This window comes from Bipolaris maydis, assembly GCF_028858645.1.
Source record: "Bipolaris maydis strain C4 unplaced genomic scaffold PSV08scaffold_17, whole genome shotgun sequence".
NCBI lineage: Eukaryota > Fungi > Ascomycota > Dothideomycetes > Pleosporales > Pleosporaceae > Bipolaris > Bipolaris maydis.
Window position 1 is genome coordinate 1167202 of NW_027093873.1, and position 25998 is coordinate 1193199.

Here is a 25998-nt window from a genome sequence, read left to right on the forward strand (position 1 = left end):
TCGGCTCGTCAGAATAGACCCTGCTAACCACGCAGTGTACAATATTATAGCACATGAGAGCGCTATTATGGTTATCTTCACTTCAATCATAAGTAAGACCTGCCACTATTAAGTAGCCTTTCTCACAACCTAAATTGCACTGCCTTGATTTCCTGGTAAAGGCTACTTTACCACTTTGACTGACCACTACAATTCTGGGCCCAGAGGATTTCGCATCGCACCTGACAATCAGCGCTATGTCTGTAAAGCTGTCACGTAGTCCTCCAACCGGAGGCATTTTATCTGAACCAGCCGGTATATAATTACAGGTTCCCTGAATGGTCGAATTAGGCTTCTTCCAGTTTGCTAAATAATTTCTAAAGCTTGAGGCTACTTCTCCCTGAATGCCAACCGTTATGCCTTTGACTTACGTTTGGTATATGAATGCAGCACCTCAACTATGTCTCTATGTCCATGTCGCTCCGCCAGCGCCAGCGCCGTCGATCCCTTTTTATCTTTCGCATTAACGTCAGCCTTGCCAACGGTAAGCAGCGCCTCAACTAGGTCTCTTTGCCCATTTATTGCCGCCACCATCAGCGCCGTCAATCCCCTTTTATTTTTCGCATTAACGTCAGCCTTGCCAACGGTAAGCAGCAGCTCAACTACGTTTCTATGTCTAGATGCTACCGCCCGCATCACCGCCGTATATCCGAGATCGTCTTTCGCCTCAATGTCAACCTTGCCAACGGTAAACAGCAGCTCAACTATGTCTATATATCCATATGCTATCGCGATCATCATCGCCGTCGTTACGCCATTTTTCGCCTCAGCGTCAGCCTTGCCAACAGTAAGCAACACCTTAACTGTGTCTCTATGTCCGCCTCTTGTTGCCTCCATCAGCGGCGTCCATGCGTCCCTGTCTCTCGCCTCAACGTCAGCCTTGCCAGCGGTAAGCAGCACCTCAACTGTGTCTCTATGTCCGCCTCTTGCCGCCTGCATCAGCGGCGTCCATCCGTTGCTGTTTTTCGCCTCAATGTTAGCCTTCCCAGCCTGTAGTAACAGCTCAAGAATATCCCTGTTCCCATTCTCGGCAGCCCATTGGAAATGTGTCCAGTAGTCCTTGTCCATCTTGTTGAGCTCAGACGCACGACTATAGATTAGCTTAGAACAAAGCTTGAAAATGGCGGCGTTGTGTCCAGATGCATAAAAAACATGGTCCTGCCAATAGATTTTTGCATAAGCGTAGAATCTAAATGCGTGCTCGGGCTTAGAATTGAAGGAGCTGTGCGCTCCCGCGAGAGCTTTGCTTATATCAAACTCATGTTGCCGTCTTGATTCGAGAAACTTTATAGCCATATGACGAGCAGTGCTTGACGAACTAATAGTGGCTTGCACGATCTTAGATGGTGCGGATTGTGCTACTATAGGATGGGTCTTGACCCTTGATAGCTCAGTCCCGAAGACACCATAGCCAAGGTACGTGACAACAGTATCTGAAAACATCCTTTGCGCCTCTTGAAACGAAAAGTTGGTATTAAGGATGTACTGCTTGACACTGTGATGTATAACTCGGACGGTAAGCTCCTCTTCATCAACAGAAAGGAGGCATCCGCAGCAAGCTAGTGCTGAGTAAACATCGTTCAACATTTTGGAAGGATCCCAAGTTGTGTCTCCAGGAGTAACGCTCAGGGCTTCCCGCAACTCGTTCGTTGTTAAAGGCTGGTAAGCTGCAAGCACAAACTGTAGCGTTTTCCTCTGGAGTGCTAGATCTGAGCTTCCTGACATTTCTGAATTTGCTGACTTCCGTAGAATCCTGGCAAATGTCTCCGAGAGGTCTTTGGGTAGGTCTGCTAGTGCTTCTCGGATAGCGTGATCGGTTTTCATACTGCACAAAGTCCGAATTTGAAGAGCTACCCAGAGGAACATTCCTTGCGAGCCTTTTGACAGCCTATCTTGAATCTCCCCGAATAGAGTTGGATCTCCAATTGTTAGGCGTTTTTGGTGAAGGCAACGCTCAAGATCTGCTTCGATAAAGGCGTCAATATCTGGGTTGTCGTCTGGGATGGAGACAGCGCGAATGGCCAAAAGTTGATTACTGCCAGTAATCGACTGCAGACCATTGTTTGGCTCTTCTCGAAAAGAAGCACAGACTAGCATCTTTAGCTTCACCTGGATCTTCCCGATTGCCTGCACCAACGTCTCTTTCTCCTCATCATTGCATTCATCTAGGCCATCAAGCACGAAATATACTTTTGTATGAGCGGAAAAGCCTTGAAGAAGCGTTTCCAGTACCTTCTCAGTATCGCCTATAGTGTGAGTATTTTCGCAACTCTTAGCAAGTACGCTAAGATCGGGAACAGTACGCAGAAGCTGTCGTGCCAATGAACCGATGATCGTCCGTGCCTGCAGACTTTTTGGAATGTCATGTTTGCAAAAGAAGTATGCCACCAGGGATGGGTCTTTAGCGGAGAGGCTAAGGTCATCCACGATATTGGCTAGCAATACCGACTTTCCCGAGCCCAATTTGCCTGTGTACAGCAGCGTGCTAGAATACGAGCCATCCCTCCACTCTTGATACTCTGCTTGTTGTCTATAGAATGACATGTTACCGGCCTTTCTAATTTGCTTCCACGCTACTTCATGATCGTACGTAGAGCAAAAGTCAAGTACTCGCGCGTTAACTCTAAGTCTCTGCTCATATGAAGCAGACTTAAACATTTGCCGCGTTAAACCCCTAAAACCAGAGTTCTCTTGAGCTTCACTTACGTCCATCTGCTCCTTGATGGAAGCTGCCCACTTATGAAGATCCGTTTGGAAGGCCTTTAAACGCGCATCACTTAGCGAGGACGCAAATTTCTGGATAGCCGATTTCTTTCCGAACTTGAACAGGTAATGGCACAGGCCAACCACTACGGTAAAGTACTCAAAGAGGTGCGATTGTAGCTTCGAAGACTGAGGATATAGCAGGGCAATCTCTTGATAGCGAGGGGCAGAGCGGCCAATGTCCATAAATAGCGAGGACAGCTTTTCGACGTAGGCCGAAAGGTTTACAATCGACTGCGACGTATCAGCAACTAAGTACGACAATGACGAAAGAAGAGGACACTAACCAATAACGACATGCGTACCAATGACCACACGCCACATGCTAGCAAGTGCTGCGATCCTCCGACCAAAACGTCGCCAACAGTCGCGAACTGCTGAACTCCGTGAAGGAAGTTAATAAAGCGAGGCCCGAAACATGCACTGCCAAACTTGGATGTGTAACGATCAACCTCAGCTGTGAGCTGCATGACATCGTGTGGGCTAGGTGTTGTTGAGCGCGACTGCGAGCTCAGCGTTCGGAATTTCGACTTTTGCTCGGGTGAAAGATCGGCTTCAAATTCTGAAATGGCCTGAGCAAGACGTATGTCAGGCTTTAAGGGTGAGGCTTTCGCTAGAGCGCTAGACATAACTACTGCTAGATAGCTGTAATACAGCGAACTATAGCACAATCATACATCAGCGTTCTCCTCCCGTTTTATAAATAAAAATTGTCTTGTGTGGAGGAGGAAAGAAGTTGGTTGAGCGGTTCCCAAGACTGCTCTACTACATGCACCAGGGTTGCTGGAGAATAGATTCAAAACAACGACAGGGTAGTCAGTATATGAGGGTTTAGAATGTGGCAGAGGCAAAAAGTAATGCGTAACGAAGTGGGAACAAGAAGGATAGAATGCCCACGATCAGGCTGAAAGATAACTAAAGTGCTACACACCAAGCTGAACGTGGCTGCGCATCTTAGCCGCCGCCCCACTCGTGCGGCGCGGTCATATAGTCTTGTTAAGGTTAGGTCTGAACACCAAGGATCTGGTCACACTACAGCATGTGATAAGGGGTAAGTATGTAGGCTCGATATTCACGACACGACCCGAAATACTAAGCGTGTTGATTGTGGATACCTTTGGAAGTCGTAGAAGGCCCATATTGCATGGTCACGTGGATCATCTAGCGACCAATCAGCCCACTACTCTACGTATACAAGCTTAGATTACAGGCCTCTTGGTCATCAAATCAATACATACTACATACTATTCACTTTCACGGTGCACTAAAAGCATCGCCTACGTCAAGGGTTTGATCTTCGAAGACGATGCGCATATAGCAGACATCTACCAGGCACTGTGCAAATGCTAGTCGATATGAGATTTCACAGAAGACCGCGGACAATTTCAGAAGAGCTCTTCTAGGTTACCACACAACTTGGTAACTTAAGCGCAGCTATTAGACACACTAACGAAGATCTTAAAGTCCCTAAGATAGCAATTACCGTCGTGACAAGAGCTGTTCTTACATCTAGAGAAAGCAACAAAGCCGTATCAAACTTTCCTGAGCAGCGAAAATCAGGGCGGAGTTTCTCAAGTACAGGAATGCTTGCTGAAGATGATTTCCATTTGCAAGGTCCGTGAATTAAAGGTCCGACCGAGCATGGTTTTTATGATACACAAACATATGGCAATCACCGCATGTAGGCCTCTCTTGGGTGCATCAATTTTGCTGGATAAATTATGCTTTAAAGAAAATATTGGTAGATGATGTTGTGGATAGGAGGTGGGGACTGGAAATACTTGAGGGAATTGTGGTGATAGACTCGGTTGGCATTACAAAGGATATAGAATATTGGTAACTGAAGATGAGATTCGTGTTGTTTGCTGATAAAATGAGTGTTTGATAAACATCCACATAATATCCGTCATTAAAGGCCATGTAGAGTCTCCAGAATTACAGCTTGGTAATAATGGAAGTAATTCAGTGGTGATTTTTTCAAAGTCTAAAAGATGGAAATCGTATAGCAAATGACCGGCTGAGGGCATACCTTTCCAAAATAATATTGTTGGACAAACAATACAAACTAGAAAAGCTCAAATTCATTGTTAAAATTGACGTAAAAATAACTGAATAGGTGAGAGTGAGTGTGACGTAAGTGAGGGGTAAAACTGACTGAAGACGGAGACGAGTCACGTTCACTGTAGTGTGTATGGACCAAATGGTCTACTGATTATTATTTCTCGCTTCAGAGCCTTCATAACATCTAGCAATAACCAAGCTGACTCTACTTTGTACTTTACTAACTGATCACCGGAGTCGATACTTTTACAGCAAAGAGAGCATGCAACGGCGCGTCGCATACTACTACAAACACGCCAACACGCAATCACGAGGTCACAAGTTGCCCCGCTAAGCCGCTTGAGACAATCGCCCACCCCAACCAAGGTCCGGAACATCAAACGATTACGCGCTCGCCTTCACTGCCATGGGCTCGGCGGGAGATGATCTCAAAAAGTATTTGATAATACCGTCCGCACCACTTTCATTATCCTCAAATCCAATACTCCCTCATACGACAAAACCACACTCGTCTATTTCTAGGTTCGAACCAGAGGTGGAATACGAAAGTATAACGACTCGCGGTAGTACCGGCAAGGCTGAAGAATCCAACATGGAGATTGACACGCCTACACGACTGCCCGTGTTCAATTCTGCGCATACTGAGCAGGATCCGATGGCTCGTGCAGCTCCGCCAACAGGTATTCTCAGTATGGAAGATTTCATGAAGCAGAACCAGGACGAGTACCAAGCGCAGCGTGAGGCGAGATATTCTACTGTTAGCCCTCCGGCAAAGAAGGCAACGACAAGTGAAAATGCGTCGCCGTTCACCCTCGTTGCGGTTGGCGCCCGGTCATCGAAGCATACGATTCTTTTGCATGAAAAGTATCAAGCCCTTGGTATCCAGCAACCGCTGTTCACTTATGAGGGGAGCAGCAGCTCAAGCTGGGCTGCCAGCGTTAGCTTTCCTGGTCTTGAAAATGTCGAGGAACTGCAAGGGCTAAGTGGGGATAAGCGATGCAATAGCAAGCAGGAGGCCAAGGAAGCATTGAGTGAGAAAGCGCTGGCAGTGCTTGAAGAGATGGAGAGGCAAGGCAGAGTCAAGAAGGCTGAGAAGAACCGGAAGAAGAGTGTAGGGGGGCAGCTAGAGCAGCAACAGCGTCTTACAGAGAGAGAGCCAGTAGAAAACTATATCGGCAAGCTACTTGGTACGTATACACTTTGTCGTTTATTCAAGATTTATCCACCTCGCTCAGAAAGATGATATCAAGAAAACCCCCAAACACAACTAATCCCCCCCAAACCAGAATACCAACGCTCAACCTCTGGCCCCCAGCCAACCTACACCGACTACCAGTCCGGCACCCACTTCGCCTGCCTCCTCACCCTCGAAGGCCACCCCCACCCTTTCGGCACGCTAACCTCTCTCTTCTCATCCAAAAAAGCAGCACGTCAAGACGCGGCCCGCCACGCCGTCGAGCACTTCAAAGCCCTCGGCACCTGGCCCCAAGACACGCCCATCGGGGGCATCAAGAAAAAGAAACAACCGAAACCCGCCTCTCCCCCTTTCTCGGTCCTCTCACCCGTCCAGCCCCCCAATCCAAACCAAAGCCCGACTCCTCTTGGTAGCGGTACTAGTAGCTTCGCCCAACGCGTCGCCACCCTCGCCGCCACCCTCGCCCTCCCCACCCCCGAGTGGAAGTACACCGCGCACCCCTCGGACCCGACCTTCCACTCGGTTGCCTGTTTCTTCCGCGACGCAGGCCCGCACGAGGGCCCCATTGGCGAGGTGCGGAATGTGTTTGGGAAGAAGAGGGCCAAGGAGGAGTGTGCGCGCTTGACGCTCGACTATCTGCTCGATGTGCGGGAGAAGAGACGGGCGTATGGGGCGAGGATGATGGCCGGGGTGAGGGGTGGGGAGGGCGTGGTTGGAGCGGTTGAGGGACCGAGGGTCGAGAGTGTCGAGGGAAGTGAGGATGAGTTTGTGGATGCGGAGGAGGGGAGTTTGATTTGAGGTCGGGTGTGTCTATCTAGTACATTGCGACCTTTTTTTTTGTAGCGTTTGTTTAGTCTTTGCCGTCTTCTGTGTCTTTGGTAGAGTAACGTGGGGTAGGTTGAAATGAAGAGTCGATTGTCTACGCGTTGAAAATTCAGGAATGAAGCGTTTTGGTGATGATAGTTAGGACTGGTAAGTGGTGCAAGTAGGGGTATAAATCTTATAACACTGATACTTAAAACACAGCCCCGGGGGGTAACAAAGGTCAATACACACATACACACACACATCTCCCGCTCACATTCGCCCGCCTATCTCTCACTCGACATATCCCCCCTCAAAAGAAGAATAAGTCAAGAAACATAGGCATCCAACGATGCGAAGACGAACAAAAAACAAAAAAAGAACATGCTACCCCAAACGCTCCTCTAAAGAAAATAAAGTCATTTTTGGTATCAGTAAGGTCTCTCCCCGGAGAAAAAGAGTCCCCTAATCATACAACCCATGATGAAATACTCCACAGCACCCTCAAGTCCCCTTTTTTGCCAAGATAAAAAAAGAAGAACTTTTTTTTCAATCCCATGGTGACCGCCTCAAAAAAAGGACAAGGACAAGGACATGAGCAAGACTTAGGAAGAATCGGCCTTCCTCTTAGAACGATCGCGCTTCTTCTCTTTACCAGCCTTTTCAGCTTTCTCCGCCTTTTCAGCCTTTTCTTGGGCGGCATTCTCCTTGTCGCCGTCAGCTTCGGTGTTGCGGGTGCTGCGGCTGGACTTGGTCTTCTTCTTGGTGGTGACTGTTTCCTCGGGCGCAGGCTCGTCTTCGTGAGAAGAGGCGGGAGCGGGGGCGATGGGCTGGGGCGCGGCCTTTTCCTTCTTCTTCTTGGTGTCCTTCTTCACGGGTGTTTCAGCAGCTGCGGTGGTAGTAGGAGCTGGGGCTGGGGCTGGGGCTTGTGATGCGCGTGCATTGGGGAGGGGGACAGGAGTCGAGTTTGTGGCAGCGGGGGCAATGGAAATAGGAGCAGAGTTGCCATTAACGACAGGAGTGGTCTTCTGGCGCTTGCGTGGGGTCTTTGCGGGTGGAGAGGGAGCTTTGGCGGGCGCCTCTTCCTCGTCCTCTGAAGAGGCATCAGAGTCAGCAGCACCAACCTCGGCTTCAATGTCGGCGTCGTCAGAGCCTTCGTCCTCTTCGACGAGCTCAGTAGCCTTGATGCCCTTGTTGGCAATGTACTCGGCCAGCTCGGCCTTGTACTCTTCCATGGAGTTGCGGTAGGACGCCTTCCATTGCTGGGGAACGATTAGCACAAGATTGCAAATTGGGTTGCGCCGAGATGACTGACCTCCTTCTCCTCTTCGGGAAGCTCGTTCCAGCGCTTGTTTACCTCGAGCTGAACAGCATTCTTCTCAATCTGACCGCCCGGAGGAAGGGCAGCCTCGAGATCGGCCTTGACAATGGGGCGGGCATGCTGGTGGTAGAGGAAAGCAGCCGTGAGGGGCTTCTTGGGGGCATTGGGGTCCTTTTCCTTCTTTTCGCGCTTGCGCTTCTTGCCCTTGCTGGCCTCGGCGGATTTGTCGACGGGTGCAAGGACCTGCTTTGTCTCGTCAACGGCATTCCTCCCGGCTTCCATGACAGAGGCGGCAACAGCAGCTACATCATTGAAAGGGGGGATCTCGCCCTCCTCGCCGCCGAGGACAGAAGCACAATGCTTGCGATAGTTTGTCAAGAGGTCGGTAATACCGTGCTGGACGTGGATGAGCCCGGCCTGCAGGTTGTGGAGCGAGGCAATGACCTGGTCATGATAGTAAGCTTTTGATGCATGGTTGGCCATGGCCAGTTTGTCTGCGCTCCATGGTTTGGGAGGTGTAGGGCAGGCTGGCGGAGTCGCGACAGGCTGCGGCTGGGGGCGAGGTTTTGGCAGAAGCGCGGGCATTTCTGGGTCGCGTAGACGAGGCGACCGGAATCATGGCAGCAGGCAGGAGGAGAGAAGGGTGGGTGGCGCGGTGGTGGGCGTTGGGCGCGGGGGGTGGGTGGTGGCATTTGCGACCGGGCGACTGAGGGCAGGCGCGTCGCGGGTTGAGAAAAACAAGAGCTGAAGGGCGTGGAACGTACCGAGTCGCGCGTCTTTTTGTACTCTGCAGTGGAGATCATGAGATCGCCCGTGGCCTCCTTCTTCTTGGTGGGGGGCGCCATGGTGCGGGTGAATGGGGGGCGTTGGGATGGCGGGTTGGGGGGTGATGGGGACGATGGGGTGGTGGTTGAGGGGGGAGAGCGGCGAGCGGCGAGGGCAGATGGGGAGGGACGGGGGCGAGGAAATGGGCGGGCAGTGGGGAGCATGGGGCTTAAGTGACAGGCGGCCCTCGCTAACCCGTGGCCTGCATCCAGCGCTGTCGGCCGCCCGTCCGCCGCCCATCCGCCGCCCATCCGCCGCCGCAGACACGCACTCGCCCTGCTCACTCTGTTCCTTTTCGCCCGCAACTGGCGCGACGCGTGCCCTGCTGTCTATCTATCCGCCTGTCCATCTCGTATGCGCCGCGCATCCATCATCGCCGCACCGCTGCACTCGACGGCATGCACTGCTAGATGCCTGTTTTTATTAGCTGGCCCGTTGGCGCGTTCCAACTGGAAAGAAAATTAATGAAGAACCCACCCGCCTCTGACTGCGCGCAATTGCCCAGCTTCTGTTGTCTTGTGCACTGCATCCCTACTCTGTCTGGCCTTGTGCAGCCAAGTCGCCCTTCAGCCAGCGCTGCGCTGCCTGCCGCTGCTGCCACAGCTGCCACAGCTGCCACAGCTGCCACAGCCCCTGCCCGCCGCCTCCCTTCGGCGCCTTTGGGCCGCCCACTGCTCACCTACCACCACCCCCCCGTCCTCTTGCACCCATTCGCCCAAACCGCGCGCCCGGCCTCTGATGCTGCCTCTGGCGCGTCCTCGCACGCCGCAGGGCCAGGATGCCAACATCACGCACATTTTTCGGCTTCATCACACTACCGGCAGCCTTGCAACAGCCGCCGTTCAGCACGACCACGAGCAAGTCGCCGTCTTGAATTCATTCTCTACTCTTCAAATCTGCCGCCTTCGCTGACATCAGGGTATACGTCGAACCGCCTCTGCCCATACAGCGGCACCCCCTTCCGAACCTCGTCAATCTTGCCCGCCTCGAGCTCCTGCATCAACACGCCCTCCTTCTCGTCCAGCTGCTCCATGACCTGCGCATTCGGATCCACCACCATGCTGTGGCCCCAGGCATTGTACTCGGCCGCCATGTCCCGCGCCGGACTGCACAGTCCCACATAGACCTGGTTGTCCGTCGCCCGCGCTCTCGCTAGCAACTCCCAGTGCAGCGGTCCAGTCGTCAAGTTGAACGCGCCGGGATACAGCAGCAGAAACGCCCCCTTTCTCGCCGCAATCGTAGCCAGCTCGGGAAACCGTATGTCATAGCATATCGCAATCGCAATCTTGCCATACTCGGGCAGCTCCACCAGCGTAATCTTGTTGCCCGGCGACAGCACCTCGCTCTCCTTGAACCGGATCTTGCCAGGGATATCAATGTCGAACAAGTGGACCTTGCGGTGCGTCGCAATCAGCTCTCCGCTCGGCGCAAACGTCAGGCTCGTGTTGTAAAGCTTCTTTTCGTCCTGGTCGTCGCGCTCGGGTATGCTTCCTCCCACCAGATACACCCCCGCATCGCGCGCCAGTTTCGACAGCTCGTGGAACGTTTGCGATTGCGACTCTGACGGTGGCGACGGCCGCAGTGTCTCGGCGTACTTGTCAAAGTACTTTGTTCCGTACGGCGAGTTGAAGCATTCCGGCAGCACCACCAGCTTCGCCCCGGCCTTTGACGCCTCGAGCACCTTTTGCCGCGCAGACGTCAGGTTCGCCGCCTTGTCCGCCCCCGACGCCAGCTGGATCAGCGCGAGCTTTAGCGACTTTTTGAGAATCGACGTCATTGTGCTCAAACGGCCGCAAGTTGGGAAATGCAAAAACGAAATGCAAAAAGGAAACAACTGATGGCGGGGCTCAGACCTATGCGCAAAGCGCTCGTGTAGGAACTAGTCATGCCCTCGTGTGTTTTAAACCAGCTGTTGGAGGCGTTGGAGTAGCTCTGGGGTGGGGTAAGTAGTCTGCAGTGGGGCTGACGATGTCATTGCTCCTGCTCACGCCATTTCGGTTCACAATCGCCAAGCCTATATGCAGGGCCATGGAACTACTGGGTTAGGGTATGCCATGTTTGCATCCAACCAGAGGTGAGTGGTGTGAGTGAAACTAGTTTGAAATATGCACATATTATGATTAACTATCCAACTACGTTCCCTTGCTTCTTCACTACATACATTCATGCACTGTCTTTCAACGTGTCGTCGACATCTACCGTCACTTGAACCTCGTGGCTCCTTTCCAGTTCGGAGAGGATAATCCATGTTGGGAAGACACACAGGACCGTGATGCCAAAGTTGAGTCCGATGCTGACAAAGTGGTTGGCGCCGCCTTCTGATTGCATACTGTGTTGCATGTTAGCAGTGCCATGTAAAATCATCACAGCGAAAACTTACGCCCAAGCAACAGTCTGACCCAGTGCCTCAACACCCCGCAGAATGCCAGTAAGATGACTCAGGTTGGAGAGATCGGTAGCGTACTGTCCAACGAGCCAGTACAGAAACTGCTGGAATGCCTGACCACCAAACTGCCAGAAGAAGACGAGTGCATAGCTCTTTCCGAATCCGCCTCGGAACCAGTCAAACACGGGGGCCTCGGGGGCGTCATAAAACTGCTTCTGCAGGATAGTCGCCCAGATCCATGTTCCCACCAGAATGGTAATGATGGCGCAAAACGCAATGCGCCCACGCGTCTTGATGTGCATCTTTTGGTTGTCGAGCAGAAACGCAATGATGAAGGACGAGAAGATTCCGGCAAAGTTTGTGAAGAAGCTGGAGAAGGCGCGGGAGCGGACGGTAAAGTAGGTGGTGAGCCAGGTGCTCATGAAGCCGTTGTAGAAGTAGCTGATGAAAAAGGCTGGCAGCAACAGCAGGATCCGTCGGCTGATGAACTGCTTGCCTACCGCCTTGAACTCTGCTCCCCACGTAGCTGCACGCTCAGTCACAATCCGCGTGCCGTCGCGTCGCCACACCTTGTCTGCCGGGCTGAGGCACAGAGCAACGGGCAGACCCAGACACATGATGACGATGAAGACAATGTACGTCGTCGACGATACCGAGCCCACAGTCTTCTTGTTTGCGTTCAAGCCCAGGTTGATGGATCCGCCTACAATCGGTCCCAGTGCCTTTGCCGTCTGCCAGATGGCCAGGTAGAAGGCGCGGTCGCCCGGTGACGGGTATCCGATGATGATGGCCGCCTCGGCAGCCCAGAAGAATCCCGCACTGATTCCGCAGAGGGCAGATCCAAACAGCATAAACCAGGTATTCGCAGACACATTGTTGGTGTACAGTCCAGCGCCGTACAGCGGGTATCCAATCGCTCCCAGCGCGAGTCCATACTTGAGTCCAATCCGGTTGTTGATCGCTCCCGCCGCAACACACACAATGGCGAAGAGTCCGTACACCAGGGCATTGGCTGCAGACACGGCATACGGCTTTGCCGCTCCTCCGGCTCCCAGTCCTCCTAGCGCATCCCACATGCCCGGCGCCGTAAACGAGACTCCGCATGCCACGAGGATCTGGAACGGGACCGACCGGAAAAAGGGACCAGACCCCTTGTTGGGGCTAGAAAGCGACGATGCCGACGACATTGTCGATTGGCCAAATGTGGGGAAGCAAGAACTAAAGAAAAAACAAAGGTGAAGATGGATCAAGTAACTAGATGGACAAGGGGGCTTCACGAATATATATGTATACCAAGTATCAAGTACGTAAGAAAACTTTCATCCCATCCAATTGTTGAGACAAATTAAAAAGGCCAAAGCCATTCCATTCCGTCTTTTTTTTTCTCCTCTTGGCAGGTCTAGAAACCACGCATTCCATTCTCCAATTTTTTTTCGTCCCCACCCCCCGTTTGGTGGCACTGATTGAGAAAAGGTTGCGGCTCAAAACGCCCCTTGGTGATCGATTTACAATGGGGCGAGCACGACATCTGCGCTAGTAAGTGGTAAAAAAAAATCTCCCCACGACACACCCAACTCCCTTTGCGCCCCTTGCACTTACTCGCGCCCAAGGCCTCTTTTTTTTTTGTACACAACGTCTACCTTGTAATTGGCGACAAAAAAACCCTTTTTTTTAATCTGGCTTGCTTAATGGCTCTCGCTTTTTGTAGCGTTGATGGCGTACATGGGGTGTGTCCTTGGGGGAGAGGGGATTCGGAATCTAAGGCCCCAAGCACGTTATTTATCAGCCGTCATGTGTTTCTGGAATCCTACAAGATATGTGCATGTGCATGTGCATATGTAAATGCTATCAGCCGCGCGTAGGCTCAGGAGGATGCATGGCGGGTTGGAGTGTAGGGATTGGGCCGTGAGTTTGGTTGTGTACATAGTTTATGTCATGCTTGAGGGGGTTACAAGATGTGGCTAACGACTCTCTTACTATCCGTTGTTGGAATGATGCATGGCCTTGCTGCCTTCCCGTTTCTTGTGTTTCTTGTTTGTCCCACGGCCTGGGGGTTTCTGCTGTGTTTGTGCTATGGTTGCTCAACTAAGGTCTACGATCTGGTAACCAAGAGAAAGAGTACATTGACAGTTTTATTCCTCCTTGTCCCTTGCATTTATAAAATAACTGACTTTGACCAAAATTCGCACGCTTGCATAAATTTTCTGGTAGCGAGAAACAACTTGCTTTCTCCGTTGTATGCGGTCAAGAAATGCTGGTTTTCAGCTGGAGCATAGGTACATCCAACGCCAGGGCCTAGGAAACGGCAATGTTTCTCTCAACAACAATCCAGAAGCACTGCCATCTCCAACGAGTGCTACCCCGCTACATACGAATCTATCCGCCTCACTCACTTCATCTTCAGAGCCTCAGCCTACACCACCCACCACTATAGCTTCAGCTTTACCTGAAGCTATTACATCTCTCACACATATCAGACCTAGTGAGAGAGACGAGAACCAAGCAGATGGTATGTTCACTCCACGTTAACACAATACATATACCTTCCTAACAACAATGCTAGCTCCGTCACGTCGTCGCGCCCTTCCACTCTCTATCCCGCCTCCGCTTCTTCAGGCACCAACCAACTCCACGCCAACTAGAGAAGACACAACGAAACCACGAGCTACTCTTAAGGTGCAGGAACATCAGACAGCCAACAGCCAACAACACAGTGTCGACAACAATGCACGCCGCCTACCACTATCTATCGTATTAGATACTACAGTGGATGGAAGCTCCAACACCACAGATTCCAATACCACCACAGTTGCGCAGCAGGCAGATATCCCTATTCGCATTCCGCAACAAGGAACTCGCTCCACGGCCTTCTCTCTACAGAGTCGACAGGCCCTACCGAGTCAGTTAAGGAAGCCATCCATGTCTAGGTCAAGACTTCCCTCCTACATAGAGATATCCGACTCTGATTCTGACGACGAGAATGAGTCTGACGTACGCGCCACTTCTCACAGCAACATTCTCGCTAGCACACACACACACACACACACAGTGTACACCTTAGGTACTAGGCACTAGTATATCTACGCTGGTAAATGGGTACCGCCCTACACCTACCCATTTACCACCGTAGCTAAGAGTGTTATCGATAGAGAAGATCTAGTGCACAGACGAAAAAAGCCAACTTTGCAGGCGTTTTGCGCACGCTGTAGAAGTGATAATTTAATATAGACAACAAGAGAAGCTAGAGGCAGATTGTACGAGTTGTTTTATACTGGTTTCGAGTTGTGTAGCGCCGTAGTTGGTGAGATGAGTTCAGTCTGTTAGTAATAGAGTGATAGAGTGATAGAGTGATAGAGTGATAGTCGTAGGTTGCGTCTGGCTGGAGCCGCCAAGAGTCCACGTGATCGGGGCTACGTTCACCCGAGCCGTCTGCAAATGTCCAAGTCCTTCAAGTCTTAATATTATTTTCCATTTTGAACTTGATACCGTTAATTTTGACATACTGGTACATACGACCAAAGTTTCTTGAGAGCATCGCTTCCCGTTCGCTCAGCGGTAATTAAGCAGGAAAACGGCGGATTAGTAGTTAGGTGGGTGACCACTAGCGAATCCCCGCTGTCGTATGTTTTTGTGGAATATTTCTTCATTTTTTGCTCCCGCACGTGACATATCTTGGCACTCGGAACGAGGTTTCTCCGGATGGTAATAGTGCCCCACCATACCTGGCGAGTGCTGAGTATTCCCACACCACCAAATACGGTCCGCGGTCCCTAGTGCATCCGAACCGTTTTCGGACAGATGCAGATGGAGTTGGCATGAATGTGGATGAGAGCAGTAAGGCTGCAGCTACCAATACCTCTACTGCTGCTGATATTACCCAGTACTCCAGTTCCACTGGCTACCCCGCGAACAGCCTCGTCTCGTGTCCTACTCGCTCGCCGTTAGCAAGCAGCATGCGCGTAGTAAACATTTGGCTACAGCCATCATTAACCAGAACTCCGACTAGTCACAGGACAAGACACTTGGTGGCAAATTTTTTTTCTTTCGAAAAAAATTTGCATGTATTTTTTTCGTTTGCCAACGTCTACATACAGATCTAGCAATTCCTCGAACATCCAAAGGGAAACGGTAAAACTGCAGGAGACTTGTATTCACCCTCGGCTACACTCCTCACTCCAAAAATAACGTTGTCCTTGTGGATGGTAGCAGAGGTAAGATTATACCAGGTCACATTGCCGACGTCAATGACATTCGTCCAATGCGCTTCGTTTGTCTCACGATACAGGATTTCGTATCCTTGAACAGGGAGACCTTCAGGTGCAGTCCATCTGAACTGGCTAAAGTTGTCAGACGAAGTGGTATTGATGCCAACGTTTGTGGGTACACCGGGCGCGTTTGCAAGACTCCACATGGTACTTGCGACAACCTTTGCGGCGCGAGTGTTGTATTCAAAGTCTAGCCACTCGACCAGGTCGCCGTACTGCTTGCCGTTGCGTACAGTGACGTTTTGGTGCTGTTGAGTGTAGTCTTCGTTTGGCTGGACAAAGCGCACGCCCGTGTAGCCAGCCTCGAGAAAAGGGCGATGATCGCCTCCGCGACTGTATCGATCCAGACGATAAATGAGACGAACCGTCATTTCTGTCCAAGCATTGGACGCGACTTCGTAAATGTGTCGACCGAGGTTACGCGCCGGACTATCGTTCTCACCACCAATGCTAAGACGGGACCTAGTCCGTGTAGCATTCTCCGTCAGGGGCGTGCCTTCGCAAAAGAGACGAATATTGTAAGGGTCGACAGTGCCATCCTCGGCCCTGGAGTTGCCTACCATGTCGAGGTTAATCATGCCAGCAACATTGACAGAGGCATTCTTGTAGGTCTGGGCCAGATTTTCTGCGCCGAGAAGGCCTTGCTCCTCACCTGCAAAGGCAGTGAATACAATGGTCGACCTCGGCTTGTAGTGCGCAAAGATGCGGGCGAGCTCAAGGGAGACGGCGACCCCAGATGCATCGTCGACAGCACCTGGAGCATCTCCCTGGTAGTCGATAGGATCGCTATTGCGGGAGTCGTAGTGCCCACCAGTAACATATAACCGGTCTGGGTCCTCGCTTCCCTTTAGTGTGGCGACCACAGTGGTGATGTTGACTGGGAAAATGATCCGCTCATTGTCACCAGGGTACTTGATGAAGCTATTCCAGTCGACAGTCATCCTCCCCTCACTTGCATCAGCTGCTTCTTGAAACCTTGCCGTCAGCCATGTCCTCGCCGCGCCTATGCCTCGGTTCGGATCAGTCTGACTCGACAGAGTATGGCGTGTGCCAAATGAAGCAAGCTTCCGAATGGTGGCTTCAATGTTGTCCCGGGATATCTGTGAGAGAATGTCTTGGAGCTCTTCGCCGGGCAACTGCTGCTCTAGTGGCTTCCCCACGACGGGCACTGGCCATTGCTCGGTGCTGGGAAATTGATGGGGATGGCGGGGGTGGATTGGTGTGGAGACGGCGCTTTGGAAGAGCGTTACCGCATAAACGGCAAGAACCGACGCCAACCACATGGTGAAGGACGACGGAAATTACACTGACTGAGTCTACCAAGCCCATCTATTCTCCATGTTGCTCGATTTATACATCGTCAATGTCGCCATACCAGCCCCGACAGGAGCCACTCGCCTCCGGTATCGCCATTTCTTCACGTCACTCAACAAGATATCGCAATCGAAGAGACGCGGATTTATTAGCTTTGGCAGCGGGGGACGATGTAGATCTGTGTTGTATGGGGAAGCTCGTAATGTGCTACCAAGGCGCCAACTGGGGACCAGGGTTAACGTCGGGAATCGATTGCAGCCTTGCTGGAGTCTTTGCTTGGCAACGGCAGCCATGAGATACGGCTGTTTCCGCCAACTGCCGAAGAAGTACCATTGGAACTGACAACAAATAGGCTCGAGCTTGCAAGACGGTTAGACATCGAGTCGTGCACCACAAGGATCTCGCCGATGGCTGCTGGGGCAATTTGATTACACAGTACGCTCGGTAACGAGCACTGCTACTCGCATGCTCACTTGAAACCGTGCATAGAGTACATGTGTATCTAGCATGAAGCGTGGCTCACACAAGGCTGGGTGATTGGATCTACAGTCTTCACACGCACACCAGGCCTGCGACTCTAAACCAGAAGCAAATAGGAAGGTAATATCAAACCTTGGCATGACGTCAGGCGCCTAACAGGTACACGACACACAACTCTACACAACTCTGCACAACCTTACTCTCCAAGCAATCGTCAAGTCAACATGTTGTGTACCGAGTCAGAAAAGTCGTTCACTTTTCTGCTGTCATTTAAGTAATACGAGAGAAAGAAAATGACACAGCACAGCCCTCACAATTCACTCGCTTTTGGATAATTGCCAATGGTCGTGGCCCCCATATGCATGACTTGTTTTCATGTCGGCCCGACCAATGGCAGAGTAACCTAATTTCCACATTGCGCACCACTAGTTCGCGCTCACTCAACTGGGTTTACGTTTCTTGAGGCAGTGCCCTCCTGAGGCTTGCTAACGCGAACAAGAAGGTCGAGCGTTAAAGCATCACTGAATCCTTAAGCAGATCCCAGAAGCAGGAACCCACAAGAAAGGCCCGGCGCGCCAATCTGCACGCCAATATACACAACGGAGATCAGACGAACAACCACTGGTCAACGTGAAGTGTGCTGCTCTACCCATTGGACGCCAAGCCGTCTGCTGACCAGGGGGGCCGGTGTGCATCAACGGACATGAAGACTGGAATAGTAGTTCAGAAAGAAGAGTTGAGAATCGATGACAGTAGATTTGAACGCATGGGGAAAGAGCCTGGTTAGTTGTAATCGATCGTATACGGCCATGATGGGGCACCGGCCATGGCAGACGAGTCAGCCACCAGGTACAAAAGGCGACATGTAGTAGCAGTAAATCTTGAATCACCGCAGCACATCAACTCTTCTTCTCAACTACACAACAGATTTCATTCGCTTTTTTTTTTCTCTTCTTACATCCAATATCATTCCTCATGAAGACCTGCGCTCCCTCTCTCCTCGCTCTCGCGGCACTTGCCTCGACTACGCTTGCTGCCCCAACACCCGCCCAGGACTACAGCTTCCCCATTACCGACATCGTCGATACCGGTCTCACTGTTGAAGAGTACTCTGCTAAGCTCGCAAGTGAAGGCGTTGAGGCTCGCGATCTTGCCAAGCGGCAATACAACAGTGACACCTACAACCAACTCACCGATGGTACCGCTTGCCGTCCCATCTCTCTCATCTGGGCCCGCGGAACCAGCTCGCCTGGAAACGTTGGTGCAGCCGGTACTGAAGGCCCTGTCTTCTTCAACGCCGTTGCCGCCCGTGTAGGAGGAACCAGCCAATTGGCTATCCAGGGCGTCAACTACGCCGCCAATGTCATCGGCTTTTTGGCCGGAGGCGATGCCGCAGGTGCTACTTCCATGTTCAACTTGATCAACCAGGTAAGTCTCTCATGAAAAAAAAACATTCCCCATGTAATTATTGATGTATGGTGCTTGTTGCTCACACTTTCTCATAGACCGCCTCCCGCTGCCCCAACACCAAGATTGTCGTCTCAGGCTACTCGCAGGGCGCCCAGCTCGTCCACACCGCTACCCAGCGCCTCAGTGCCGCCCAGGCTGCGCGCGTCTCCGCCGTTGTGACATTCGGCGATGCGGACCGCGACGAGTCGTTTGGCGTTGTTCCCGCCTCCAAGACTCTCATCATCTGCCACGAGGGCGACAACATTTGCGACAACGGCATCATTATCACTTCCCAGCACACCAACTATGAGCAGGATGCTCCCCAGGCGGCTGCGTTTGTTGCCGCTCGTGTTTTGTAAATATTGTGTTATGAGAAAGAAGTTAGGGCGGGTATGGGGGGAAGGGTTATTTTTTTTTTTACGGATTTTATGAAGATGATTGATGAGCATACTACATACCACATCATTGGTTTTGTTGTGCGGAAAAAAAAACTTACCTTTCGATGTTTATAGGTTTGAACTGATATTGAATCAATTTTTTTTCTTCTCAATTTAGTTGTTTCTCACCATGGACCTATATGATGATTTCATCAAGAGCACAGTGTTGTGTACGAGACTTTTCAATAGTTTCGTTCGTGCTACAGTATGGTCACTGCTTATTACCTGATCTAGTTGTAAGCACAGGGTATTCATTTTCCTCTTGTTTTAACCTCGCATATACTGATAAAGTATTAGTCCCGCATGGCCGGTTGCAATGGGCAGTTGCAATTAGCATGTGTAAATGGGTGGAGAACCCTGCATATACTGGCCTAGACTAGTTGTAGCCAATGGTGGGGAGATACCCAAGCACGTATATATATATATATGTGCGTGTGTTTTAGTTGCTACAGGGAATGACTATAAATGACAAGTGTTTGATTCGTGTTTTTTGTTTGTCATTGGATACACGCATGTCAAGCATACATACAGCTACAGTGTTTTGCTGTATATGTGAGTTTTCATGTGTACCCCCCTAGCCTGATGCTACGCGTACACCTTGTCTAGTGAGATGTACAAGTCATGAATACAAACAAGGGGCTGGAAGTTGTACAAGGTATTGTCCAAATGTCGCATCTGGACTAATGTGGAAACAGTTCTTATAGTGTGATGTCGATGATCATAATTATTGACCCATCCCCTGTACAACTACACCACTCATCGGCTTCAGGCGCAAAAGCATCCTTGTAGTTAGACTTGATTGTCGTGTCATGCTTCAACATGAGGGATTAAAAGTAGTCAGATTTGACAGAGGATTCATGTTGTACTTGGCTGGTCGATCGACATAAGTATGTAAAACTCTTTCAATGTCTCCCACTATGGCCTCTGGTTTTTTGTTGTGTTAACCCGGTTACAACATTAGATAGTATCGGGGACAAACAAAAGCAATACTTTTACTAGTCAGGAGACAATGATTCAAGAAGACTGTCGCAATTAGCTACAACGAGTAATGATTACTATAAGTGATCGATTAGTATCATGTCAGCGGAGATGGACCCGGAATATAAGACCGAGTGAAGCGAATCAGGTCGCGGCCGGCCCTGGCATGTCTTGGTTGCAAAGCTGGCTCGCAAGACATATACGTCCAGTAAGGTACCGGGAGAAGAGTGGCAGTGTTCAGAAATCACATCAACTCAAAACTAGAAAGTACGAAGAAGAAAACATTTCCAAAGGCATCCACACACGCACAGAGAGGCGAGAGAGAGGCCGAGCGGAGGAGGAGGAGGAGGAGGAGGAGGAGAAGAAGAAGAAGAAGAAGCAGGAGGAGGAGCGTATGTGAGTATGTACGACGGGCACCAAGAATAAACCGGCGACGGAACGGTAGGGCCGATCCTCGGCATGGGACTCCATGCTCTCCACAGGGCGGGCATGGCACGGAGTGTATGTAAGTACCCACGGTCCACCAGTCAGGCAGACGTCTCTTGGTGAGGGCCGTTTTGACCCCTTGCGTCTATGTAGGGATGCTTTGTCTCACTCGAGTTGAGTCGGGCCCGGCTGCAGCGTCTACCAGGGAAAGGGTGATGCAGCAGTTTGTCCAGCGCAAAGCTTGGCGTGCATAGGACCATGAGCGGTTTGGCGCAGGCGTGCAGGACAGAATGCAGCGTGCAGTGGAACACAGGGAGCTGGACCAGTCGTTCCTCGTGCATGCTTCGTCCCGCGGCATCCATGTCTCGAGGACTTGCTGCGGGCCCCGGAAAGACGGGCGGGACCTATGGGGAGGCTTTGTGCTCATGCGTGGTGAGAGAACAACTCAGCTGCCGCTTTTTTTTCTTCTTTCTTTGCTGGGAGATGAGAGAGATTGCGGCAGGTTTGTCGTGCCCTCTCTGTCTCTTTTTCTTTTCTTCTTTTCCTTCTTGTGTGACAGGCAACCAAGACGGGCCGCGGTAGGCTTGTTTTGTCGGTGGAGCGACCGGCTGCCATCGGGGGCCGATGGAGGGACCTAGTGTCGTGTGCTAAGTTTTCCGGCGAGGCGAATGAGTGGGCCAGGCGTGGGCAAAGAACAAAAAACTGGAGATGGGTTGGTGTGTGTGGGTGAGGCGCATGGCTGCTTCAGGGTCTGGTCCCTGCTGCTCGATGGGTGGCATTCTGTTACGATGCAGAATGAAATGGCGACAGCCAAACGTGCATGCGTTGGCGGTGAATGGGTGTGGGCGTGTGAGAGGAACGTGGTTGCATGCGGCTTATATGCCACCCAGCGCCCCTTTGCCTGTCGCCGACTTGACTGTGTCTCTTTGGTCTTCTGGACGTCGTGATCCTCGTGCTCGCCCTCTCTCTCGCCCTCGCTCCCCGTCTCGGTCTCGGACTCGTGGCTCGCTCTTCGCCCCTCCCCCCCCTTACCGGTTGTGTGGTCGTCGTGTTCCGGCCCACGGCAGCACGTCGCCATTGCATCGCCGTGCCGCATTCTCGTCACAAACGCCGCACTTGGCCCTTACTATCCCGACCAAATTTCCCATCAGAAAAAGCCGGGGTCGTCGTCGTCTCCTTCTTGTGGCCCGCAGCGATCTGCAGCATAGCGCGCGGAGCAGCCATAAGACGCCGCAGCCCTTTGCTCTCTTCTCTCGCCCTACTATCCGGCGATCTGCACACAGAACGCCTCGCGCCCATTGAAATCCTGCCCAGATCCCCCGTCTTCCAGATCCAGCACCCGCAAGCGCAAGGGCTGTCGGCCAAAAGTCAGCTGGGCAGCTGTCAGGTACCCGGGGCACACGCCTATCCACGAAGCGTCTGACACTAGTGGGAGAGCTAGACAGGCGCAGAAACGCGGGCAGGTAGAGAGGCAAAACAGCGGTCACGCCCGAGGTCAGCATACACACACGCCGCCCTCACCTACACCACAAAGTGCAGTCAGGCAAGCAGAGAAGCGGCGGGTGGACAGGTCACGCCTCCGCAGCACCACCAGCAGCAGCAACCAAGGCAGCGTCCATCTATTCAACCCAATCTCGCTCTTTCTCACCCTCTCTCTCTCAACACACCCACCCACTCCCCCACGGACTCGCCCCGGCGCGCACCCTGCCACCGTCCGCAACAACACTCACCCACGCTTTCCACCTCGCCTCCCTTCCTCCCTCTCACACCCACACGGCCGGAGTCACAGTACAGCCAGCCGCATAACCAACACACCCACCCACACAGCACACACATCCACACTGCGACCATGCATCGCAAAAACCCCATCAGCGTGCTTGTCTACAACACGCTCTTCCCTACGCCCTCGCCCACAGACCCGCCCTCCTTCTCCGCTCACCTCTCCAAGAACCTCGTCGGTGAGGTTCGCATCGAAACTGCAAACTTCTACGGCTCGCTCGACACCATCGAGGCGCGCTACCCAGGTCTCAACTACGCCTTCCAACCGCACCGGAAACGTCTCGGCCGCTTCCCGCACCACAGGCGGCTGTTCGAGGCCTTTGACAAACTCGGCTTGACAGAGGCAGAGATTCAGGGCTTCTGCCGGTGGGAAGGCACGCTCTGGGCGCGCGAGCGATATGAGCGCGACGAAGGAGTGCGAGTAGTCGACACAACGGGTGTGGAGATCGGCGCCTGGGTCGACCGGCGATCACATTATGCGCGGACAGGACCCGGCATCAACATAAAGACGGACATTGAGGTCGAAATCCAGCAACTACAGCACCAGCGCAGCGATCACAACGCCCGAGCATCATCATCAAATATCACCACTACCACCACCACCACCACCACCACTTCGTCGGCCCGCCCCCCCACACAACACGATACCGAAATGCCGGATTCACCCACGACAACCACCTCGTCCAACGGCGCCAACTCGGAAGACGAAAACGAGCACGATTCCTCTGCGTCGTCGTCGGAAGAAGACGAAGAACTCCCCCACCTCAACTCATCCATTGGCTTCTCGCTCAACGCCCGCCTCCTCCACGCCGCCGCCTTGCGCGAATCCAGCACAGCAGCCGGCTCCTCACCCGCCGCAGCCCTCAGCAATATTCCCATGGACCCGGAGTGGGAGCAGTATCTCAAAGAAGCCTCTGAACGCGGCGAGCTCAACATTGACGCTACCCGCGAGGCGCTACGGACCATGGCAGGCCAGATTGCACAGCTCCACCAGAGCAGCGTTGAGGCCGAGGGCAGCGAAGCTATTACCCAGACGTTTCAGCCGCCTGCCGCGCCGCTGGCCTAGCATCGCCACGATGGATTCGACGGCGCGCTCGTCGATGCGCTGCTTCTTATGTTTTGTATGAATTGAGAGTCAATCTCCCCCTCGAGAGAAAGAAAGAGAACTGCCGAGGGTGGGGAAAGAAGGAGAGGAAAAAGAGACGGAAGAACCATGTTTTCTGTTGTGGCAAAAACACTCTGATTCTCCTATCTTTCTCCTTGTTCCCTCCCCCACAAACCAACCGTGTTTTTTTTTCAAAGCTGGACTGAGAGAGAGAGGGGGGGTGGGAGGGAAAGGGTTTTATTCTTGTCAGAGTTCTGAATGATGCGGATGATTTTGTTTGTTTATTGTTATTCCCCTTCCCCCCCTTTTTTTTTCTCTCTCTCTTGTTTTCTGGCCATACACACAACGCGGAATCTCATGTGTTCACACTTTTTTTGCCAGCAGAGTGCCAGCTTCCCTACCCCCTTTCCCCCCCACCCTCCCCCTCCACAACTGGCTTCTCTCCACCCCCCTCCTATCTTGTCTTTTTCTATTGTTGTTTTCCCCGCAACTTGCACACTGCATGGCGTTTTTCTCTCTGTTTGTTGTTCCCTTGATCTCTTTTCCTTCCACTTTTGTTCACATCATATCTCCCCCCGGGAGAAAAGGGCAGGGGGGGGGGCGTCTTTGTAAGCTGTGTTTTCTGTTGCTTGTTTTCGGGGAGTTTTTTTGTCTCGACAAAGGGAAGAGGAAGGCGGGGGAAGGGAGCAAAGGAAAGAATTGAGATGCATCATTTGCATTTCGTGAGATATCCCACCACTTTACTGGGAAGTTCTTTTTTGTACTGGTCCTGTTCTTTCTTGTCCCCGTTGCCGTGGGGGGGGGGGGTTAATGATTGGGAGTTTTAACTCGTGTTTTTTTTTCGTCTGGTCTGTTTGCTTGCTCGTGCTTCAATATAGATTTTTGCTCGGATGCTCTGGATGAGCAACGGGCGGGGAAGGGGAACGGTGTGGGGAATATAGGATGCTTGGGCACAGGCAAGGCCACACAGTTATAATCAATCGGATTTCAGTTCTTTCCAATCACAGCTGTAGCATGCTATCGTTATTCTCGTTATACTTTGGTCGTCCCTTGTGCTCTCTGGACATGATTCAAACGTTCGGTCGAGAGGCCAGTTCGACGACGTCTACCAAAACCATGTCCTCATCTATCCTTCTCATTCACACGCATACCATAGCCATCGCCTATCTCGTATTTACGTTCTCTCATAACGAAACACTCGTCCTAGGTGCTCGGCAGTTACGGGCTGCTTGCTATTCATCTTGTGTTGTCATGTGTGCCTTGACGCATTAGCAACCATTCTCTATCGCCGTCCCAAGTGTAAGCCAAACCCTGCAGATCCCCGCTTGTTCCCCCTCGTCACTCTGCCGCTACCTCCCTCGTCGTCAATCTCCATGGCATCGTCGCCCATGAGATTCCGCTTGCCATTGTTCTTCTCGTCGCTGGCCTGCATGGCTGCTTCAAACGCACGCTCCTTCTTTCTGCGCAGCTTTTCCCGGTCCAACGCCTCCTGCTTGATCTTTGCAGCTTGGGCCTCGAGATCGGCAAGTGCAGAGTCGCACCGCTGTGACCATGACTGGAGCGTGTTCTGTAGGGCAGGCAGGGATCCGGGCGCGAGATCTCGCAGCGGCGAAATAGATGTGACAGAGACGAGGGAATGAGCAGGGTCGAGGGTTGCTGTGATGAGGCCAGAGTAGATGGCAGTGGTAATGAGCTCTTCGAGAGCCCGAGGTGTAGGCAGCTCGAGAGACGCCATAAGGTGTTTGTAGGTGAGCGTGGTGTGGGAGTGAGAGAGGGGCAACAGGGAAAGAAGCAAGAGCTTCTGGTGTTGCTGTGCTGAGAGCTTAGGGAGATTGGGTTGTGCTAGAGGTTTTTCGTCAAACAGAGTTTCGTGCATGTATAGCAGTGAGTGCTGACGCACCCTTGTAGTCGGCCCAAGTTCCCCAGGCAAAGACCTCGAGCAGCGTGAGATACGGGCCATACTCTTCTGAAGTCCGGAGGTTCTGGATGTTTGGCGTCTGCAGCAGCTCGGCGAATACATAAGTGTTTGGTGCGCTCGTGGCTTGCACAATCAAGTCCGATGCAGCTCGTGGGGAAGTGGCCGACTTGCTGAGGGCGAGAAAAGGCTCGAGAGCATTGAGGGCCTTTGTTTGCTCCATGGCGAAGCGGATGTGGGAGTGATTATTACGATTATCTGTGGATATGGAAAGCGAGTCGATGCCTGGGCTCAGTGTTGCAGAGGGCGAGCAAATCACGATGTGGTGAGGGTACGTACAAACATACTGTACCGCCCAGGCAGCTGCAGTCGCAGTCGCGGTCGCGATTTCCCCGCCAAACGGGCGTCTGCCCCACTTCGACCTCGACAGCAACCTGTCCCTACATCTCTCTCTCC

General features: G+C 52.1%; 9 protein-coding genes across 9 annotated transcripts; 3 read left to right on the forward strand and 6 right to left on the reverse strand.

Annotated features, from left to right (window-relative positions):
• Positions 1 to 952: 952 nt before the first annotated feature.
• Positions 953 to 3518, reverse strand: PSV08DRAFT_382753 (uncharacterized protein; the record flags this gene model as incomplete). Its single annotated transcript, XM_014218398.2, has 3 exons — positions 3090 to 3518; positions 1192 to 3036; positions 953 to 997 (listed from the first exon to the last, which is right to left on the reverse strand). The coding sequence occupies exons 1-3, from the start codon at positions 3429 to 3431 to the stop codon at positions 953 to 955; spliced, it is 2232 nt and encodes a 743-aa protein (XP_014073873.1). The 5' UTR covers positions 3432 to 3518.
• A 1235-nt stretch (positions 3519 to 4753) lies between these two features.
• Positions 4754 to 7066, forward strand: PSV08DRAFT_412985 (uncharacterized protein; the record flags this gene model as incomplete). The annotated part of the gene is made up of 4 exons (XM_014218399.1): positions 4754 to 4759; positions 4919 to 4935; positions 5386 to 6050; positions 6150 to 7066. The coding sequence occupies 4 exons, from the start codon at positions 4754 to 4756 to the stop codon at positions 6854 to 6856; spliced, it is 1395 nt and encodes a 464-aa protein (XP_014073874.1). The 3' UTR covers positions 6857 to 7066.
• PSV08DRAFT_232495 (uncharacterized protein) lies at positions 7046 to 9028 on the reverse strand (the record flags this gene model as incomplete). The annotated part of the gene is made up of 3 exons (XM_014218400.1): positions 7046 to 8124; positions 8178 to 8627; positions 8948 to 9028. The coding sequence occupies 3 exons, from the start codon at positions 9026 to 9028 to the stop codon at positions 7468 to 7470; spliced, it is 1188 nt and encodes a 395-aa protein (XP_014073875.1). The 3' UTR covers positions 7046 to 7467.
• A 767-nt stretch (positions 9029 to 9795) lies between these two features.
• PSV08DRAFT_340556 (carbon-nitrogen hydrolase) lies at positions 9796 to 10879 on the reverse strand. The gene has a single exon (XM_014218401.2). The coding sequence runs from the start codon at positions 10783 to 10785 to the stop codon at positions 9892 to 9894; it is 894 nt and encodes a 297-aa protein (XP_014073876.1). The 5' UTR covers positions 10786 to 10879; the 3' UTR covers positions 9796 to 9891.
• An 83-nt stretch (positions 10880 to 10962) lies between these two features.
• Positions 10963 to 12699, reverse strand: PSV08DRAFT_232499 (major facilitator superfamily domain-containing protein). The gene is made up of 2 exons (XM_014218403.1): positions 11389 to 12699; positions 10963 to 11337 (listed from the first exon to the last, which is right to left on the reverse strand). The coding sequence occupies exons 1-2, from the start codon at positions 12579 to 12581 to the stop codon at positions 11172 to 11174; spliced, it is 1359 nt and encodes a 452-aa protein (XP_014073878.1). The 5' UTR covers positions 12582 to 12699; the 3' UTR covers positions 10963 to 11171.
• A 2741-nt stretch (positions 12700 to 15440) lies between these two features.
• On the reverse strand, positions 15441 to 16942 carry PSV08DRAFT_232502 (uncharacterized protein; the record flags this gene model as incomplete). The annotated part of the gene is made up of 1 exon (XM_014218404.1): positions 15441 to 16942. One exon carries the CDS (start codon positions 16940 to 16942, stop codon positions 15491 to 15493), a length of 1452 nt encoding a protein of 483 aa, XP_014073879.1. The 3' UTR covers positions 15441 to 15490.
• A 1486-nt stretch (positions 16943 to 18428) lies between these two features.
• Positions 18429 to 19261, forward strand: PSV08DRAFT_366552 (carbohydrate esterase; the record flags this gene model as incomplete). Its single annotated transcript, XM_014218405.1, has 2 exons — positions 18429 to 18881; positions 18959 to 19261. The coding sequence occupies 2 exons, from the start codon at positions 18429 to 18431 to the stop codon at positions 19259 to 19261; spliced, it is 756 nt and encodes a 251-aa protein (XP_014073880.1).
• A 3158-nt stretch (positions 19262 to 22419) lies between these two features.
• On the forward strand, positions 22420 to 23611 carry PSV08DRAFT_20818 (uncharacterized protein). Its single transcript, XM_014218406.2, has one exon. It carries the CDS (start codon positions 22593 to 22595, stop codon positions 23586 to 23588), a length of 996 nt encoding a protein of 331 aa, XP_014073881.1. The 5' UTR covers positions 22420 to 22592; the 3' UTR covers positions 23589 to 23611.
• Positions 23612 to 24591: 980 nt separating this feature from the next.
• PSV08DRAFT_366553 (uncharacterized protein) lies at positions 24592 to 25881 on the reverse strand. Its single transcript, XM_014218407.2, has 2 exons — positions 25528 to 25881; positions 24592 to 25469 (listed from the first exon to the last, which is right to left on the reverse strand). Exons 1-2 carry the CDS (start codon positions 25763 to 25765, stop codon positions 24910 to 24912), a joined length of 798 nt encoding a protein of 265 aa, XP_014073882.2. The 5' UTR covers positions 25766 to 25881; the 3' UTR covers positions 24592 to 24909.
• Between the last annotated feature and the right edge of the window lie 117 nt (positions 25882 to 25998).